This window comes from Manacus candei, unplaced genomic scaffold (genome assembly GCF_025592945.1).
Source record: "Manacus candei isolate 608988 ecotype Guabito, Panama unplaced genomic scaffold, ASM2559294v1 h1tg000017l, whole genome shotgun sequence".
NCBI classification, from domain to species: Eukaryota; Metazoa; Chordata; class Aves; order Passeriformes; family Pipridae; genus Manacus; species Manacus candei.
The window spans coordinates 22810772-22831107 of NW_026138065.1; the positions used below are offsets into that span (position 1 = coordinate 22810772).

The 20336-nt window shown below is 36.5% G+C and overlaps 1 protein-coding gene across 2 annotated transcripts in view; it reads left to right on the plus strand.

Moving 5' to 3' along the window:
* Positions 1-19839, plus strand: part of SPATA17 (spermatogenesis associated 17) — an 88907-nt gene extending 69068 nt beyond the window's left edge. Inside the window, exon 9 of one of the 2 annotated variants that reach the window (XM_051782988.1) lies at positions 19536-19839. In XM_051782988.1, the coding sequence (XP_051638948.1) occupies positions 19536-19616 (81 nt within the window). In that variant the 3' untranslated portion in view covers positions 19617-19839. The remainder of the gene's footprint in view (positions 1-19535) is intronic. The other variant, XM_051782987.1, reaches the window with a different exon arrangement.
* Positions 19840-20336: the final 497 nt, after the last annotated feature.

Here is a 20336-nt window from a genome sequence, read left to right on the forward strand (position 1 = left end):
AAGAGGAGAAAAGAGCTATTTATGACCTACCTGCTGCTTTAATGGGTCATTATTATCAGGGAAAAAACCAAAAAGAAAACCAAAAATTCCACCTCCTTACTGCAATTTAATGGAAAAAGACCTATAGGCAGGTGTGAGGTCATACTTTCATAACTGTTAAATTTGATAGAACTCTGTTGCTTTTTTATTTCTAAACTATATGAAAACTTTGAATATATCAGTGGTATGAACTAAAGTATCCTGTTCTAATGAATCACAAGACTAAAGGGCATGTAACAAAATATTAGAAAAAAGCAGATTTTTGCTTAACACTTTGCTTAACACAAAGGAGAGTTCCATTTGCTGAATGGAACCCTCCTTTGAGTTTCCCATGAGGTGATATTTTGTGGATGCAATTTCTGTTACAGCCTGTGTAGCTGATAACCCTGCCATGATCTGTATTCAGCTTCTGACAGTCTTGTGCTAGACCAGGTTCCCTTATTATTGCTGTTAAGACTGTGTAAGTTCTTCCAAAGAGTCAGTTCAGTGGTAGTGGATCAGTGATCCCTCTGAGCTGCTGAGGTATTATTTGATGTTAGCTGATACTAGGTGGCTTTTTAAAAAATTACATATAAAACGGCCCTGTGTATGTTCATGAGCACATCCTAACTGTGTTTTCCTGAGGTTTTCATGTGTTTGAGTATGCATTTTAATTCAAGTCACAAAAAGATTAGTATGTAAATTATATAATTACTTTAGAAGCAAAATGAACAACAATGAAAAATATTGCCTTGTTATATTTCCTCTGGAAAATGAAAGGGTATTAGCATAGACTTTCTCTAAACATAATAATTACCATATCTATGTGAAGAAAAGTTAATAGTTCTTTTTTTCATCTAGTTATAATCTGAAAATTTTTATCTCATTCTGTTTACATTTCAAAGAAGTTTGAGTTAAGGGGAAAACTGTTCTATTTTAATTCTTCATTATAAATAAACAAGAAATGGAAATACCTCTAATGAAACTGAATCTAGTTAGTTTACTCAGTAAATCACTGTAAAAAATAAAATTGCTTGCATATTTTAGGTTTTACATTGTATATCTAAATACATGGAAGTGCCTTTGATAGAATTTATGTGAGATGTTTCAATATAAAAAATTTACCAATCATTATGAATTTAAACTACAATGATAGGTTCCAATGTAGCTGGGCAGTCAAGGATTGAAATACACTAACTATAATCTTTCGGTTGTCAAAACACTCACATATGTTCATATTTACTGAAGCAGAAATGGTAGCTTACAGTCTTTAATCAGTATTGGAATTAGTTTGCATATGCATTTTAGAAAACTGACTTTAATGACAGCATTTAATGTTTTCTTATTTATAAAGTTCAGGAAGTGATATTTTAAGGTGTTCCATTCTGATAGATTCTTCCCTCTGATGCCTTATTATAGGTGAATTACAGTACAACTGAATCACTGTTTCATTATTTGCACAGGCATTTTGGCCCTAAACAGGATTTTATTATCTACAAAGCATAAAAATACCCAGGACTGCAAAGAATTAATTTAGAGAACCTAAGCATATTGCACAGAACATAAAGTTGACCTTTACCGTCTACAGCTCTTGGAATGGAGTGGGATGTGGAACACATCATAGATTTAATGTGGCACAACGCTGTCTGCAGAAACTTGGGTGGGACTGTGACTGCCTGCCCATTGCACCCGATGATTGAATCTGCTGTCACCAGCATCCTGATAATAATGAACATTCAGCTTAACGACCGTGATTATGATTATCATAATTGATGTGCAAGTGCAGTGTGTGGGGATCATTACAGCTGAACTGTACAGCAGAGAAACATGCCTTAGTTATGGATAATTTTACCTTTATGCATTGATTGGGATAAAATATGCCTTTCAAATTCAACAGGCCAACTTGATAAAATTTTAAGATTTCTACATGTATGGATTGATGTTTACGAGCTTCCTGCAAAACAGCCTCCTGGCTGTTTGTTTTGAATTGTTTCATTCCATTAATAACAGGAAATAGTTAAATAATTAGACATCGTTGAGTGGAAATCACTTACAGAGTACTGCCAGTGTTAATCAAATATCAACTTCAATATTTCTGATTGTCATGGTCTTACCTAGGTTAGGAAAAATAGCCCTTGTAATTCACCACCAACACGATTCTACTTTTGGTGGAGCAGCCGAAATAGGGCTGTGGTCAACAGTACTGGCATTTTCACACTGCACTGTGTAGAGCAGGCAATAGTTGTTCCATATATAAATTGTATCACTTCCATCTTTGTCACCAGAGGCAGAGAATTACAGGCTCAAATTCAGCCAGTGTAGATAAAGGTGCAATCAAGAGCTTCAGTCTATTTTGTTGAACAGTGATTACCTTCAACTGCGATTACATGAAGTTGCAGAAGTATTTAATTAAACCATTACATATATAACAGATAAACACAAGTGTATTTTAAACCAGAGTTTATATAAAGAATATTACAACATAAGTATAATGAAAAGTATAGAATTTCATTGGTTTACACCAGGTGTAAATTTGGCTCTTTGTCCAAGAACTGACAGATTTTCAGTCTGGGATAATAGAGAAAACAGATGATAGAAAAAAATCCTTGTAGAGAGGGAAAGTGATTCTTTCTGTTTGAAAATTAGTTTAATCTCCTTTAGGACCACAACATATAACAGTCATGTGTTTAGTGGATGATGTCATTGTATGAGGGAATTTTTGATACACTATTCATGCTTTTCCATCCCTGACTGTATTGAAATTTATTTAAATTTCGCCGCAACTCAATTTTTTCTAACCCTCCAGTAATTGGACTTGAGAATAAAAATAATGTATGTGTGAAGTTTTAAATTCTTTCTTGCTTAGACTGTGCTTGTTTTCATTTTAATTACAAAAAAAAGGTTATCCAAGAACATTTTCTAAGACAGTGTGATATTGGCTAATGAATGTGCATCTGTGCTATCAGCTTTATTACCTTTTAAAACTTTAAAGGCCATATTTACTAATATGCTTTGTGACAGAACTAAGTTACTGACGTACAATAGAAGAGCTAGCACGTATTGTGAATATCAGAGACTTAGTTCCCCAATCCAACCTCAATGTGTTTTCCTAGGCAATGCAGAGCTTACATAATGTGGCAGCCAGAAGGGAATTATTAGATGAGTTTGCTTGTTACAGTACCGGTTTCCTCATGAGCCATGTCACGGATAATAAGGATTGTTGCCAAGTGTGTTGCACTCCAGCAATCCCTGGCCAATGACATGGCTCCTGTATGGTTATTACTGCTGGCATGACTTGATGTATCTACTCAGATGCTCCAAATGGACCCTTAGTTTGAGTTATCAACTATCTGTTTCCCAGAAGAGGCTTCTTTCTGTCACTTTTCTTCCTGTCCCGAGTCCTGCATCAAACCAAGTAATTTAAATCCAAAGACCTGGTCCTACAACAATGCATCCTATACTATTCATGAAAATTCTGTCTATTGTACCCTGTAGCATATATTTTCTGCTCTCAGAACAACCATCGTGAACCATAACGCTGACGCATTTTCACGTGGAAATCAACTTGAATAATTCCCTGTGTCCATATAGGATGATTCCCACAGCAGCATTACTCCAGAGCTGGGAGCTCCTTGGAGCTCAGGTGTTTGGCTACCAGGGTAGATAGTATGAAAAAAGAGCAGTGTTGCCCAATTTAATATCACAGTCCAGCTTAATAAGCAGATGGTAACAAAACTGGGGTTTGAAACTGGGTAACATCTTAAAGTCACTTTTGAAACTAATACTTCTGATTTTTTTTCTTTTTTTTTTTTTTTTGTTGCAAGTGTCAGAATGTACTTTTGAGAAGGAAAGGTATTACAAAAGGCAGGAGTATGTCATGTCCAACAGTGGAAACACCAGATATTACCTCTCATTCATAGGACTAGAATGAAATATCTATTATAAGATTCACCCATTCAGTCTTCCAGGAAAGCAAATGACAATTTCAACTTTTGACAGTTGACATAATGATCTTTCCAGATCCCTTATGACTGTGTCATACTTACAGAAATACACTTTGTTATGATGATCACTTTCAGTGCTCCCACTGGAAAGGTGTAGATTGTTTCCTTTGAGAAAATCCTTAAAGTCAACACTGTTGGGTTGCCTTTAAAAAATGCTATGCTTGATATATGATTATTAATGATTATTAACTATCAGCAAGCTTTCAAATTATTTTCTTGTTTGTAGAAAGATGGTTAATGCTGTGGAGGAAATTAAAACATGCAAAATGTATCCTTGGCTAATGTTTAACTAAATGCAGAAAAGAATCTGTGGATTACTGGAAGGCTGAAATCACTTTCTTGTGGAGGTTACTGAGGAGTTACAGGGTCTGATTTTGAAGGAATGCTACAAAGTAATGACTGAGAAGAGTCAAACCATTCAGTTATTTGCATAAGAAGAGATACTGTCACCACTCATCTAATCAAATCCATTCTAGTGGTTATTTGTAAGGGTTTGTCGGCAACTAGTTGAATATTTTATAAAACCTGATTTTCAGTTCTGTAATTTCTCAGCGGGAAAATGCAGTCCCTTGATGATGATCCAAGGCTTTGAAGAATAAATTGATTCGTAAGAGAAAATTAGATGGTACTTATTATACTGTCTAACTAGCAATCCTGTGTCATTTGTCTGTTGGATGATAAATGTCTTGCTTCGCCTACCTTCCTCATTTAATAATGTAGCTTGTATGTTAGTGGTATAAAAGAAAATCTTGATTTTTTAGTAAGAGTTAACTTCAAGCAATATTTCTTTGAGGGAGATGTATGTATATTTAAGCTTTCTAAATAATTCCCATTGTACATATTGCTTAAACATTTTAAATCTTCTTATTTAATCAGAAACACTTTAGAAATAGAGTATCTTGACCAATTCCTTCAGTACCTGCTTAGAGTACATTACAGTAACTTGTGGCAGAGCTTTTATGGAAAAAAAAATGAATTAATCTAAACAGGAAAGATTGAAGTTACACCTAATTGTTTATATTGTGTTTAGCTTTTGACTATTTGGGTATGATTTGTTGGAATTCAAAATCCTCACACTAAAATGGGAAATGCTTGGCCTTGCCTTTTCATGTCGGTTTTGGATAGGCTGTTCGGTATTCTTGGAATTGAGTAGATTTTTTTATATGTATGTCAAACATAATGTGTTTCAACTCAATTCAATTTGCCACAATATTGAATTAAAAAGGCTATGTTTTGAAGTCACTTAAAATTCTTTATGAAACTTATCTGCAAAAGCAGGCTACTTATTATTTGATAATACTCACCAAGACCTTGTTTGTGCTTGTTAAATAGAGTTAAAATTAAAGTAACGGAAAGCTTTTCACAATCCTCTAAGAATTACATGGTCCATACAACTGTTGAAAACTGCAGGTATGAGTGCTGATCCTCAGCACTTAGCATAATTGAGATATATCCATGGAGCTAGGCTAATCTGCATCAGGTAAGGATCTGCCTTGTAATGAATATAATCAATATGTAAATACATGCTATTTAGAAAGAATGTTCTGGGAAAAATAGTGTTATCTATTTTCACAGAAAAATAGACTTTTTTAACCTCATCTTTAGATGCACATTGCTGTTGAGTTTACAATATTGAAGTCTAAGATCAGAGACAAATATTCTGATGGCTTTCTTGCAACAGATACACTTAGATCTACAGACTGTTGCATCTTGAAATGATGTGTGAATTACAGATTTTGTTACACTGACTAATTATGATGTATAATTCAACTGCTATTAATATCTATAGTTGTTCTGGATGAATTCTAAGAGATTATACCAGGTATGTGCCCAAGCTGAAAGAAAGGATGTAAGTTTTTTTTTTGTTTTGATGATCTCTCCAGAGAGTAAAAGTAGATTATTCTCAGAGCAGTAGGACTTCAGTGCAGAAAAATGGATTTTAGAGTAATCTACATTCTTTGAATAGGAAAAATCACAGTAAAAGCTTTGTGCACTCATGTTGGAGTGAATGAGACATCACAGTATATAGTACAGACTTCTTGTTGTCTTAATGGTTTGATGTAAGTATCTACTGGTTCTTTCTTCAAAATTTGTATTATGAATCAACTCTGAACTTGTTTGCCCCATTTTAAATAGTAGTATGATACTCACTTTGGAATACGCTTTCGTGTTTATTCATTTAATGTAATGAAGAGCTGCTTTCCACATGCCCTTTACAAACTCAGGTTAAAAGGATGTTCCATCACGATAAACTGTATTTTCCTTCTCTTACAGGTTTTGCTGATCTCAGCATAATATATGTAGGGAAACTGAAAGGAGTTTTTTTATGAGTAGGTGTGTTACCATGTGTTAATGCTCTAGAATGAAAGTTATGGAATTATTCAGAAAGAACCTTTGCACTTCAAATTCAGACTTCACTTCCATATAATAATTTTACGAGCTTTGAGTTAATGTATAGAAGTAATCACACCTTAAGTAGAGGGGATATGTTATGAAGACTGTGATACACACAATATCTGTTTCACAACTGTAATGGTTTTGTTTTTCATAATGAGACTATTTGAGTAGAAATTTATATTTTGACTGTGATAATAGGAACTAATAATATTCCCAGCTAGTAGCTGTGAGACGTTAGGATCTCTCACCTGTAGTTCTATGAAGGAATGGCAGCGTAAGTGGTAAGTGCTTATCATCAGCAACCAAATACTCTGCTCCTTTGAAATATAACTTATTAGGTATGAGAGCCTCAAACTTAGGGGGAAAAAAAGAAAAAGAGAAACAATAAAAACATTGCATATTAACAGACTTTGTACACTAATGCAAAGCTGCTTGATTGAGCAGTGTAGTGTCAACCATGTCTTTCTTCTAATGCTAAAAGTAATGCACATAGACAGAGTGACAATCAGAGTACAGCCTCCCATCAGCTGTAATTAATCTTTTAGTTAACAGAGACTAGAAAAGCTTCTCATCAGCCTCTTCTGAAGTCTGAGGCACCCTGTTTTTTGATGTTTGCATTCTGAGTAAAATTGTCCCCACCAGTTCTAACAAATTGAAACACCAGGCTAATTATGGCAGCTAATGAAGTGTGTGGAATGGTCACAGCTTGTCGTGAAACTGTTCCTTCAGCTCAGATTAGAGTTTCATCAATCACTTTTTTAAACTGATCCAGAATTGCTTCTGCCCAGTGCTTGGCATTTTTAATGCTGTTTCTGTAATTGGTTTTTTCCCCAAAGCTTAGGCTATTTTTTGAAATATTACATTCTCAGGACAGGACTTACAAACTCCAGTTTATAAAAAAACATTTCATTATCGCCTCTATCAGCTGATCAAGTGCTAGAAAGCTAATAAAAGAAGCAGAAATATAAAATTTGATATATTGCTTTTAATCCAGCTAAAGGTAGCAATAAAGCATATACACATATATGTATATGAATCATTATTACTGTGGGCTGGATGTACACTGCAATCTCATGAGACATGGTTTGTGGGCTGGATAGTTCAAATCCCACTGAAGGACCTAAATGAAATGAATGACTTCGTCTTAGCTTATTTCCTAGTGGATTGTGGCCTTCCATATATCACTCAAAGAGTTTGGCATGATTTGTAGTTTTTGCAGATGCTCAAGCCTTTGGCAGAAGGAAGACCAAAATGTCTTGCTATTTAAAGAATTTCCACACTTCAGTTCAAATCCGAAGTCCTGAAAGAAGTATGGGAAACTTTACAGTATAACTTATATTGCTACTACACTGTCAATGAATAAATTAGCATATAAAACGTTGTAAAAATTCCCAGTTCCTCTTCATTTATAAGATATAATCATATTCGGCTATACATTGAAAGTTCTGTATAGATATTAAAGGCATAGATGTTAAAGTCTAAGGCTAAATTCTTTCCTCAACATGGACAACGGAGTGTAGAATTTACTTTGGAAGTTATCCAGCTGAAAAATTAAATAAACTTTTGCTTATGCACTAGCGTAGAATATCTTTGCACAAGGTCTTACAGTTAGTATACATAGCATGTATTCATATCAGAACCAGTACAGCATGGGTTTAGTCTTTGAATTGTTCAACAATCTATTTTTAAAATTTGTGCTAATACGTGTAATCCATTTCATTTTTCTGGACACTGTTGAATCTGAAATAATGTTTGGCTTTAAATATAAACTGTTTCTCTTCCTAAAGCTTCTGATCAGCAGCAGTTTGTCAGAACTAGCTTCATGCCAATGCCAAAACAAATCTGTGGCACCTGAGTGAATAATCACTGTAACTGATGCTATTCCTGAACTGTATCAAAGAACTGGTGGATTTACATGGGCGAAAAAGTGCCATTGAAAACATGTCACACAGCAAAGATATGTTATCACATACGAATAAATACAGACAGAAAGTATTAACCTATAAGCTTTTTTTTCCAGTTTTATTGATTAATGAGAGCATTTGGAAACACTGGATAGGAGATGAGTAGTTTCTCTAGTGTTAGCTGACCTGCCAAGTAAGCTACCTGCAAAATGATAAAATATTCCTGTTTGATCATTTCAATCTCTTCTGAAGGTAGCTTATATTTCTGAAAGAGGAAAGCTGTTTTTCTCTTCAGCTTTCATCAGTGCTAGGGCACATTGCCAACTCATGTTTAGCCAGTTACCCATCAGGACCACCAGGTCCTCTTTTGCAGAGCTGCAACTCAGCCTGTCAGCCTTCAGCCTGCTTTGTTTCTGGGGTTAGTCTGTGCCAGGTGCATTTGTCCATACTGTATTTTGTAAGGTTCTGTCCGGCTGTTCCTCTAGCCTGTCTACATCACTCTGAATGATAGCCCTCAACTGTATTGATGGTACCCGTTATTTGGTGTAATCCATGAACTTGATGAGAGTGCATTCCATCTCCACCTCCAGGTCACTGATGAAGGTATTAAGATAGGTCCCAAGACAGCCCCTGAGGAAATACATTTGTACGCAGGTTCCAGTTAAGAGTACAAACCGTTCATTGCTACCCTTTGAACTTGATACTACAGACAATTATTACATCTATTAGTCTGCACATCTAGACTATAATTTACCAACTTGGTTAAAAGGATTCTCTGGGAGATTGAAAGCCATGCTAAAGCTCAGCCAGACAGTATCATCCACTGTTCTCCTTTTATCTGCATATCTGGTCATTTCATCACAGAAAGCAGTCAGGTTTGGAAACATCATCCAGAACAGTGTGAAAGCAGATGAAATCTAACTGGAGTGCTGTTTTTGCTGCATATCAGAAGCGAAATACAGTGCATCAATGTGCCTTTTTTTTGTTAATTAATTTTGTTAATTGTTAATTGATTACAACTTTTTTTTTTCCCTTCAAAAAGACATAACTGAAACCGGTAAGATAAAAAATATTTTCAGTTGAATATTTCAACTCAGAAGTTTTCCTCCTTAACTGTTGGTGACATGATTTTGGCAAGTTAGAGAGAGTTGCAACTTGATCTTGGCAGGTTAAACATTTTCTGTCTTTAGTCTAGCAGGTTAAAAGTGGTTCTGAGTTTGTCTTGGCAGTCAGCACTTGGCACTGGCTTATTTTCAGCTGGAAAGAGAATGTGGTGGTTGAACAGATTAGACAATGAAAGAAGCAGCTTATAAATGGCATAAGTCAAGATGCTTATTAGAAAGTGCAGTACTTTCTAATACAAGTCTTGTTACTAGCAGAGTGTGTGTTGGTTTAAAATGGTAAATGGTAAAGTGGTAAAAATATGTCCATTACTATTTTCATCAGATGCTTTTTAAGACTGTATTTTTCTGTACACAGGAATGTAGTGTTAGGCATACCTCCACCTCAGATTTAATAACTTCACAAAAGGGTTATATATTTCTCATCAGAGTGTTTTCATTCTTGACAACGTTATTTATACATCTTAAATAAATTAAGATGAACTTCTACCCCCCTCTTCAAAAACATTTTGTTAAAATACACTGCAAGAAGTAGACATTTGCATGACAATAGCAAATAAACACCTCCTGGGATTCTGAATACTTATTGAACTATTTCAACTGCACATTTGTTTTTTAGCCCAGATTCAGTAAAGTTCAAGGGTATCCAAGTATGAAATAGCTTGTGGAGAAATTCACATTGGTTTCTTAATTTAATTTACTTGTAGAAAAAGGCTACATAGTTGAAAAAAATAGAATATTATCTTTGGCAATTTTGATTCAAATACAGACCTTCAGAATAGAATTTGGGTGATGTTGTTCCATAACATTGCCTGAAGTATGGTACAGCACACACTGTAACTTTCTGTGGCAAACTATACTTTTAATATTGATACTGGCTCTGAATAGGTCTAAAAGTACCTGAAAAGTGACTTCATCAAGGTGACTTCTTCTTCTTCAGTAGATTAGCTTTATACACATAAATTAATTATATGAACAGTAATTTATAAGGGTGAATGTATTTATAAAGTATTGCAAAGCTAGTCCATGCTTGAGAGGAAGGACCAAACAGTTCCTGACTTGCAGATCATTAATAAATGGAATAAATAAACTTAGAGGGTACAACTGGGAATTCCAGCCTTCCTCCCCCTTGGACAACAACAATGACTGCAGGGTACTAAGTAAATGTAACAAATGCAAATTTGGGCCACAAATCTTCATTGCTGGTTATATTACACATGACAAAAAGGACAGCCTAGTTCCAGATCCCAGGTTAATTTTACAGAGGCAATACTTACAGGAAAAAGTAATTTACTGGACCAAATCCTTCCCCTTTATTCCTTTGTCCTTCCTTACACAAAACTTCCATCAAAGCCAAGAGATAATTTGCCTTCTCTTGTGAGAAAGGACAGCAAGGGCTGACACATTTGTATTCCTTAATGAACACAGCTATCACAGAATATCTTACTCATTTAGGAATAGTTGTGCTTTCCTTGTACAATGGCTCAAACTATTGCATTCTGAAGAGCATCATTATTTTCTGTCATGTCACAGCTTAATTTGTGCAGCTGTGAAAGGGTATGGTGGGCTTCTTAGCACTCAGGAGCTAAGATAGGTTCTTTTCAATATTAGAACACATCCTCTACTACCTTGAACAGATGAGGACAAGAAGTTTTAGAGCTTGACTTGTGTTAGCCAGTTGTCTCCAGTTATCTCCAAAGCACAAATTAGCACAGTTTAGCTGCTGAGCTAAGAAAGCAAACTGTAGTGAGCACAGATGAGTAGCAGAACTTCCTTCTCCAAATATTAGAGAAAGGAAGGAATGGAGTTATAATTTCCATGTCAGGCTGCCACAGGGGAGCACATGGGGCTGTTCTGCTTGTACTGGACACATCATAGAGAAAGAATCTAAACCTGCATGATTATCAGGTCAGTGGTTTTTCAAACTCATGAAACATAATTAGAAATATTTTATGATTTCTAGCAAGCACTGTTTGAGTTTGGCTTTCTCATTTTTAATTGCAGAAGATGAAACGTGTAAGAATCAGTGATAGTTATAAATCTCCATAAAAAATTGTGTAAAAAATAATGAAATGTTTGTTACATAAATTAAGTAGCAATTAATGCTTTCTGTTTCTGTTTGGAAGATAGGATATTAAAATAATGTTGTTAAATTTCCTACTGTGAACATAATTCCCTGATTCTTTTTTACAACACATTATCATAATGTCAATAAAAGACTAAAACTAACAAATAGAAAAAACTTGCCTGATGTAAGCGCAACACAGAAGGTTATAAAGTTGTCTTTCATGATGGCTATACAATATCATTTTATTTTAAGATCTAATAGCAAGTTGATTCAAAGGGTAAGACTTACAAAGTCATTAAAGCAAGTAGAAAATTGCCTTCTACCATAGTCACCCAGTCTTTTTAAATCAAAGAGTTTTATTGTTGTTGGTGATGTTTGCATTTGCAGGAGGTAATTAGGGAATGAGTAGACATCACACTCAGAGCCCTCAAGCTTGTCAATAAGAACCATAAAGTTTTCTTGGGGAAAAAAAAAGTCCGTTTAAAAGGCAAATTGCAGAGAATGGAGGGCAACAGGGTCATAACATTTTGGGTCAGTTTGACCTCTGCTGTGTCTATCCACAATATGGAGAAGCTCATAAAATAACCTATGCTTCCATGAAAACTTTGTTACACTTACTAAATAGAACAAAATTTGGAGGTTTTAGGATTGGTGGTAGTAGTTGACAGTTGAAGAAGGAGGTAGATGATGGCTCCTTGTTCTCTTCCTCTGCATTGTGCTGGCAAGCTGAATAGGGAAACATGTAATTCTACCCCCTTCATCACAGCAGTGGTCACTTGTCCACTGTGCTGCAGGGAACTCTGATTAGGGACACTTTTCCCTGGAAGTCAATACCTCTGGTCTGACACAATGAGATCCAGTCCCGAAGGCACGATCCAGGCTTTTGTTATTATCTCTTATTTGAAGGGGCTAGTTGACCCAATTGGTTAACACATTAGTTTTTCAATTTTATAGCCTTAAGTCATGGAAGACCTATTCCTAGGTTTTGGCTCTTTCTCCATGACAGAAAGTAAAATTCGCAGTCTGTGCCCACCAGCCACAAAAACAGAGTTATGCCAAACAACCCTGTCCTGAACTTTATGGCTAATTAGCTGTTGAAGCTATGCCCAAGAAATAGATTCTGTTGCCCATGGGAAGAAGTGTGTAGCCATTATTAATGTCCCAGCTCATATCTCTCAGTAGGTCTTATGAACAGTGCTGCTTTAAAGAGACTAAATGTACAACAGGGAATTAAAAATTATAGTACCCCTTTCACTGACTGAAATATTGTAAACTTGTTACACTGAGGCCAGGATTGGTGTCAATGTACTTTGTGTGAAAAGTGCAATAGAAGCATTAGTATTTGACAGCCCTGGTTGAAATAAGTGAAATTAATGGAGCTCTTTTCATATACGACAAGGCCATGGCACCCCTTTCATGCTGCTTACAGACAGAGAAAAGTCAATACTTTTTTATTACTTGATGCTGACCTACATTCTGCACTACAAGTGCCAGGCCCACTAATTGGTTTCAGTTGTGAGAAAAGTTTGCCCCAAAGAAACACTGGAGCAGATAAATCAATCTTTTTTAGGGTAGCTTAGTGGGTTTTGAGCACTTGAAATGACATTTGTGTTGTATTGACAGAATGGGTTGTTACACTCATTTTGTCATGTCAGAAGGCCCTGTACTAGTTGGAAGTATTGTTAACCAGTATTGATAAATTTGCTGAGAATAAAAGTTAGCTGGATGAACATTTTACTTGTCTAACAGCTTGCTGCTTCTAGTTTACTTCATTGTTAGAGAACTCCGTGGCTATTTGTAGGTCAGGAAGCTTACTATGACAGCTCAATTTAAAACTCTAATTTTACTACTGCAAGCATTAGGATCATAGGGAACACTTAAATATAACCACTTAGTGTTAAACAGATGGGGTTGTGGACAGTGACACTTGGCAGTACTGCTTAGTTTTCAAATGAGTTGTGCACATGAGGTGTCTCCCTTCTTTGTGGGAAAGCAAGATTGCTCACTGGGCTTACCACTGCACTAAGAACGTAATTACTGCATGGATGTTTATGCAGAATTTTCCACTGCTCTAAAGTCTTGATGTTTACCTGTGTATATTGATTTCAAAGTAAAGAAAAGGGACTTTCCTGATTTTACTATTCGGCAGCATGAAGATGGAATTATGATTCCAGCAACTGTGCTCACTTTTCAGTTATTCTTTCCGCCACTGATTCTTAAAAGAAGTTACCTAAGGAGTAGGTTTTCTCTGTAGAGAAGAACAGAGGGGACCTGTAGGTCTCTATAGGAGCAACAGATATAATTCCAGCACTACAAGAGAGTTTTTCTGAGATCCAAACCTTTCATGGAATGGTTTACTTTTTACACAGCGCATGGTGCCACAGTTGACATAATGCAATTATACGGTGTCTTTAGTATTTTTAGATTGACTCAGAAGAGGACTCGATGCTCTGAATCTCTGGTATAGAGGGAATACTTTACATTACAGAGAATACTTTTCATTATACAGTTTATCTTTGAAACCTCTGAACATGTTACTTCTCCTAACCTATGAAGGAAATCTACATTTTTACAACCTAATACAACTTTAATCTCCATTTACGCAACCAAATCGCTATTTATGCAGCCAAATCAAATTTTGTCATTACAGAGAAAGACTGTGCTATGCTGTAAATCAGATATCATGAGTTTATTGTATGCTTATTGTTCCAAGTTTATCACATGCTTAACAGCTTCATAATTATTATGGACTTGAGAGATTTGCTATACAAAATTACCTGAAGTGTGTACGCAGGAATCTGTGAGTAGATATGCTACTGCTGTTTGTCTATTCTTACTTTGGTCTGAAGCAACTGACTTTCTACTTCATTAAATTTCCACAAAGATATTCAATTGTAATTCCTATCTCATTCCAAACTGCATTTTTATATTACAGGATATTACACAGTACTCTCAAAGTTGTTCTGAAAGCAACACTGTTAGTGCAAATATATCTCTAGAATATCATGGAAGGCATTTTCAAAGGCTTTCAAGCTGATACGTAGGTCTACAAGGTCTTGTTCATTTGCCAGTGTTTGTATGTGGTCTGTATTTATGTATGTCTGCGTAGTCAGATGAAAAATGTCTTTAGAATTTGCTTTAATAACATTCCAAAGATAAACTATGTGACCATTTGACAAGTCTAATCTATGACATCACAGTGTGCTGATTGAGACAAATCTTTGAAGGCTTTATGCCACCTTTTCTGCCTGCATTGTTTTGAACTGATCAACACACGACGGTCAAGTAGTCAAATGTATTAAAAGGGTCCATAGACCTTGTTAAGCTCTGTCAGTTGAAATTGAGTCACTTACAATTTACTAGAGTGAAAAGAGTCAAAGCTTGACAAGTTTAAAAAGGAAGTGTTATAATAAATTAATTTGGGAATTTAAGAATAGGTCTTGGTCCTGAGAACTACGGGTCTCTGATGCTGAGAATAATCACAGAATGCACCGAGTTGGAAGGGACCCACAAGGATCATTGAGTACAACTCCTGGCCCTGCACAGGACTATCCCCAGGAATCACACTAAGTGCATGAGAATATTGTCCAAACGCTTCTTGAACTCTCTCAGGCTTTGTGCTGGGACCACCTCCCTGGGGACCCTGTTCCAGCTCCCAGACACCCTCTGGAGGAACAACCATTTTCTAATATCCAACCTAAACCTCCCCTGACACAACTTCAGGCCGTTCCCTTGGGTCCTGTCACTGGTCACCACAGAGAAGAGATCAGTGCCTGCCCCTCCTCTTCCCCTCATCATTGTGACTGCAATGAGGTCTCCCCTCAGTCTCCTCCAGGCAGAACAGATCAAGTGACCTCAGCCACCCCTTATATGGCTTTCCCTCAAGGCCCTTCACCATCTTCATTGCCCTCCTTTGGACACTCTCTAATAGCTTAATACCTTTCTTACATTGTGGTACCCAATATTGCACACAATATTCAAGGTGAGGCTGCCCCAGTGCAGAGCAGAGCGGGACAATCCCTTCCCTCGACCGGCTGGAGATGCTTTGCCTGATGCCCCCCCAGACAGGGTTGGCCCTCCTGGCTGTCAGGGCACTGCTGACTCAGATTCAACTTGCTGGTAACCAGGACCCCCAGGTCCCTTTCCATGGCACTGCTTTCCAGCACCTCATTCCCCAGTCTGTCCGTACATTCATGGTTGCCCCACCCCAGGTGCAGAATCCGGCACTTTCCCGTGTTGAACCTCATGTGATTGGCGATTGCCCAGTCCTCTTAACTTGCCAAGGTCTCTCTTCAGAGCCTCCCTGCCTTCAAGGGAGTCAAGAGCTCTCTGAGTCTTGTGTCATCTGCAAACTTTCTTATTATCCCTTCCAGACCTGCATCCAAGTCATTTATGAAGATGTTGAAGAGCACAGGGCCTAAGATGGAGCACCACAGAACCCCACTAGTGACAGGTTGCATGGTTTAAGAATGCATTGTGGAAAAATTCCATAAAGCTCAGGTCTATGTTGCTGTGATCCTGAGACTGCAAAACCAGTGGGGTCAGTCACATCAATATATGTGAATTTATATTTGTAAGCTTATTAGTTTCAACTACCAACAATGAGGGACTGATGGTGAAAATAATTTTGAAGAAGCCTGTTTTTCTCCACTCACAACCTTTGTTCTTCAAAAGGATTATCTACATAACTTCATACCTTCTGTGCTATGTAGCAACCAGATTAAATTCAAGGTGATCCTGGCAGCCTGCCAGAATCAATGAGCAGTGCGTCGTGGTGCTTCACTGTACATTTTGAACTGTCATTTCACCATCAAAATAGGTAGACGTGAGAACCTGGCTTCCAATTCCTTTGCCTTTATGGAACAGTGTCACAGACTCTCTTCAATGCTGTGAGGTAGATCTTGCAAGGCAGGATGGTATTTTCAGGCCTTACTTTATCTCATTGTTGAAACCTGATTAAAATCTGTATCCACAAATACAGAAACATCAGGTTATTTTCCTAAAAAGATATTTATTTTTTATATACATACTGTGCAGCACTTATCTAGTATATATTCTAAACTTCTTTAATTAATCTAAAGCCAGCAATGCTTTTATTTATCCATCAGATTCTGTAATATTTTCTAAATGTGGTCAAACATAACTGCTGTCGTCATAATAGGAGCCAGTTGTTTAAATGCTCAGTTGTGAGTATCTAGTGAAATAGTTTTAAATAACAAGATAAACAGTACAGCTGCCAAACCAAAGTAATCTTACACTGAGGGGGCGTGTGGCACAGAAAATTTCCTCTTTGTCATTTTGATTTGAGTTTGAAGCTGGACCTGGGCTTAGTTCCAGCTCAAAAACACTATTCACTTCAAAGGCTTCTAAATCGTCCCAAGGAGCTAATTTTGGCAGCCAATTGTTTTTGTTTGGCCAGGCATCCTAATAGCAAAAGCCGTCTGCTCCACCAAATGAAGATTTCTTCAGTGCTTACTATTCCTGATTTTATCCTGATATGGGAGGGTGCACACTTTTTGCTGGTTTCCCTGTCTCACCCCAAGTTCACCACTTGTTAAACTGTTCACTATTTTTTAAACTGTACCTAACTGTCTGGCGTGTAAATTCAAAATATACTTACTATTTTAAAAATAGAGGATAATGTATTCTGCTCTGAATTACTGCTTAATCCTAAATTATTGCTGGATTATCTGCTTGCTTTCTCAGCAACTAGTAAATAGTTTGTTGTTTTTCCATTCTCATGAACAGTATTAATCTGGTTAATTTACTGAATTAAATATAACTAGCTTCACTTTAGAAGAAAACCATTTGCAGCTGTGTTGGAGATACTATCATATTTTTTATAATAATTATGTGAACAGCTTTTCCTTCAGTAAGAAGGTGCTTGTGATGCCAAAAAGACACTGACAAATAAAATACTGTGCCATTCTTAAAGCTTAATATGAAAATGTGCAAATAGACTGTTTCTGTTGAGGAAGAAATTGGTCAGTACAAGACATAGAGAAACATTAAAAAGTAAATCTTGTGAATCATTTAAGAATGGGACAGTACTCACTTTCACGCCACACAGGGAGTATTTAATTTTGAATGTATATCTCTACTTTGCTATTTTTAGGTTTCTGCACCAGAATTTTGGGAGAATCATACCAAACAAATTTAAATATGAGATATAAGAAATTATATGGTCACAGTTTGGCAACATGCAATGCAGATGAAACTCAAGTGGGCCCTGTCAGTGTTTACATGAAGTTTACCAGACATCAGAATTGCTCTGTTTGTGGAGATGGAGCTGAACAGTGATCTGTGAAGTTGCTAAATCCAGATTATCCAGAGAATAATAATTTGGCTTCATGTAATTAAAAAAAAAAAAAGAGTTTTCATTCTCTTTTTAAGAAAAAGTCAACCTTTCAAATTGGGAAATGCACTGAAAAGGTAAAAATTTTGGCTTTCATTCACACATAGCCTCAGACCCATTATCAAGATGGTGCAGTTCCATGCACTTTTGCAGAGCACTATGCTGACAATAGAAAACAGTAGGAAGTGCTCAGACCAACTTCTTAAAAATGTATCATCAGATCTTGGAAAGCTGAGAGTTCATCTGTGGCAGGTTGCTTTCTGAAAGGAAAAACAATTTTAATGCAAACCAAGTATTTTCTATTGTTATATTATTCTCATTATTTCACAGTCCAAGAAAATAATTTTATTAAAAATGCTTTAAAACCTTGATCTTAAATGGGCATGGACTTGCCAGTAATTTACCATGGGCATTTATTAGTAAGTAGCAAAATCAAAATTTGTTAGAATACTTAGTTTATTTTACTTTCTTGCTTGTTTTCTGAATTGACATTGTACTCTTAAGACACAGGGTCTCTTGCATTTCTCTTATTGAATTTAGATTTGCAAGCATTTGCATTTTAAAAAATTGAATGTAATAGCCATGAACTTTGCCTAGAAAAAAAGGTGTTCAGGGGTCACCCTGCTTGTCAGGACTCCTAATCAATTTGTTTCCACTAATACATATTTTATATATATTTATTTTTTACCATTTCATATGGAACTGGTTTAATATCCATGTTTTAATGTTAACCAAGGTAGAAAAGTTAAAATATAGCATGATTTTCTTGCTGTCTTTAACCTGCCTGGTTGCCAAGGAGGATAATACACTTTTGAATACCATAATTTGCAAAAGACTATAAAATCTAATTTCTAGAGAAGGAAATTTTTGCAGTACTTACAGTTGCTTTCAATTAAATAAATTCTTGTGCTCTTCTTCAAAGTAATATTCATACAACATCTTCATAAATGACTTGGATGCAGGTCTGGAAGGGATAATAAGAAAGTTTTCAGATGACACAAGACTCAGAGGAGCTCTTGACTCCCTTGAAGGCAGGGAGGCTCTGAAGAGAGACCTTGGCAAGTTAGAGGACTGGGCAATCACCAACCGTATGAGGTTCAACACGGGAAAGTGCCGGATTCTGCACCTGGGGTGGGGCAACCATGAATGTACGGACAGACTGGGGAATGAGGTGCTGGATGGCAGTGCTACAGAAAGGGACCCGGGGGTCCTGGTTGCCAGCAAGTTGAATCTGAGTCAGCAGTGCCCTGACAGCCAGGAGGGTCAACCCTGTCCGGGAGGCCATCAGGCAAAGCATCTCTAGCCGGTCGAGGGTGTCTGGGAGCTGGAACAGGGTCCCCAGGGAGGTGGTCCCAGCACAAAGCCTGAGAGAGTTCAAGAAGCGTTTGGACAATACTGTCATGCACTTAGTGTGATTCTTGGGGATGGTCCTGTGCAGGGCCAGGAGTTGTACTCAATGATCCTTGTGGGTCCCTTCCAACTCGGCATATTCTCTGATTCTGTGATAATGTAAAAAATATCTGTTTCGTATTTGTTTTTTTGCATAATTTGAATTCCAACTGATATAATGAAATGTATCTAGAAGACAATATACTCTAAAATACCTTAAAAAAAGTTACATCCATTTAAGCCAAACTTAACATTTTTTTGTCTCTCTTATTTCTTTAGGACTTTCGAACAGTGGTACCATCTATTTTTCTCTTCGAAAAGTTTGGAAAAACTTACTCCCGCGCTGGGCAAATAGTGTAGTTGTCCTGGAAACTACACAAGGCACCTGAAAAGTAATCAATAAATGTATTTCAGCAAATGCACAGAAGAATGTTGACTGAATGTCCCATAAAGTACTCTTCCTGTGATGTATACTATGTCTGAAGTAACATTAATTGATTTTGCTTGATCTTTAAGCGATATGGCTTCCAGGATTTATAAAAAGTTTTTTGTGTTTTTTTAAAAAAAAATTAGCTTAAGAAAATGATTTCTGAAAATGCTGTATTTTATTTAACATAAGTAATTTAGGATAGAAAACCAGAGTCATCAAGTAAAATACTTGGAATCACATTTATTCGTTACAGATTTGTAAATGAGTTTAAAAAAGAAGAAAGTTTAAAATTTACATCTGTTTTTTTTCCTCACAACTATAAATCTATCTGCTTCATCGCTGTTGTTCATCATTTTCAGTGTTATTAGGCATCCTTTTTGGCTATGGATTCGTGTCTTCAGAAGTGCAGGATAGGCATTTACATGGAAGATACTCTTTTAAATCCTTTTAGCACTTCTGTGGGTGGTAGAACTTTAGTGTTGAAAAAACAAAGTTCTGACAAGATCTATGCCTTACTATTAGATCAGTTTTTCTATATGCACTTAATTTTCTTTATCACTACCTGTGTATTTACTCCTAGTCCTGTGTTAAGTGAGGCCATAATCATGTGATGCTTGGCAAGAAGAACACATTTGATGACACAAAACTGA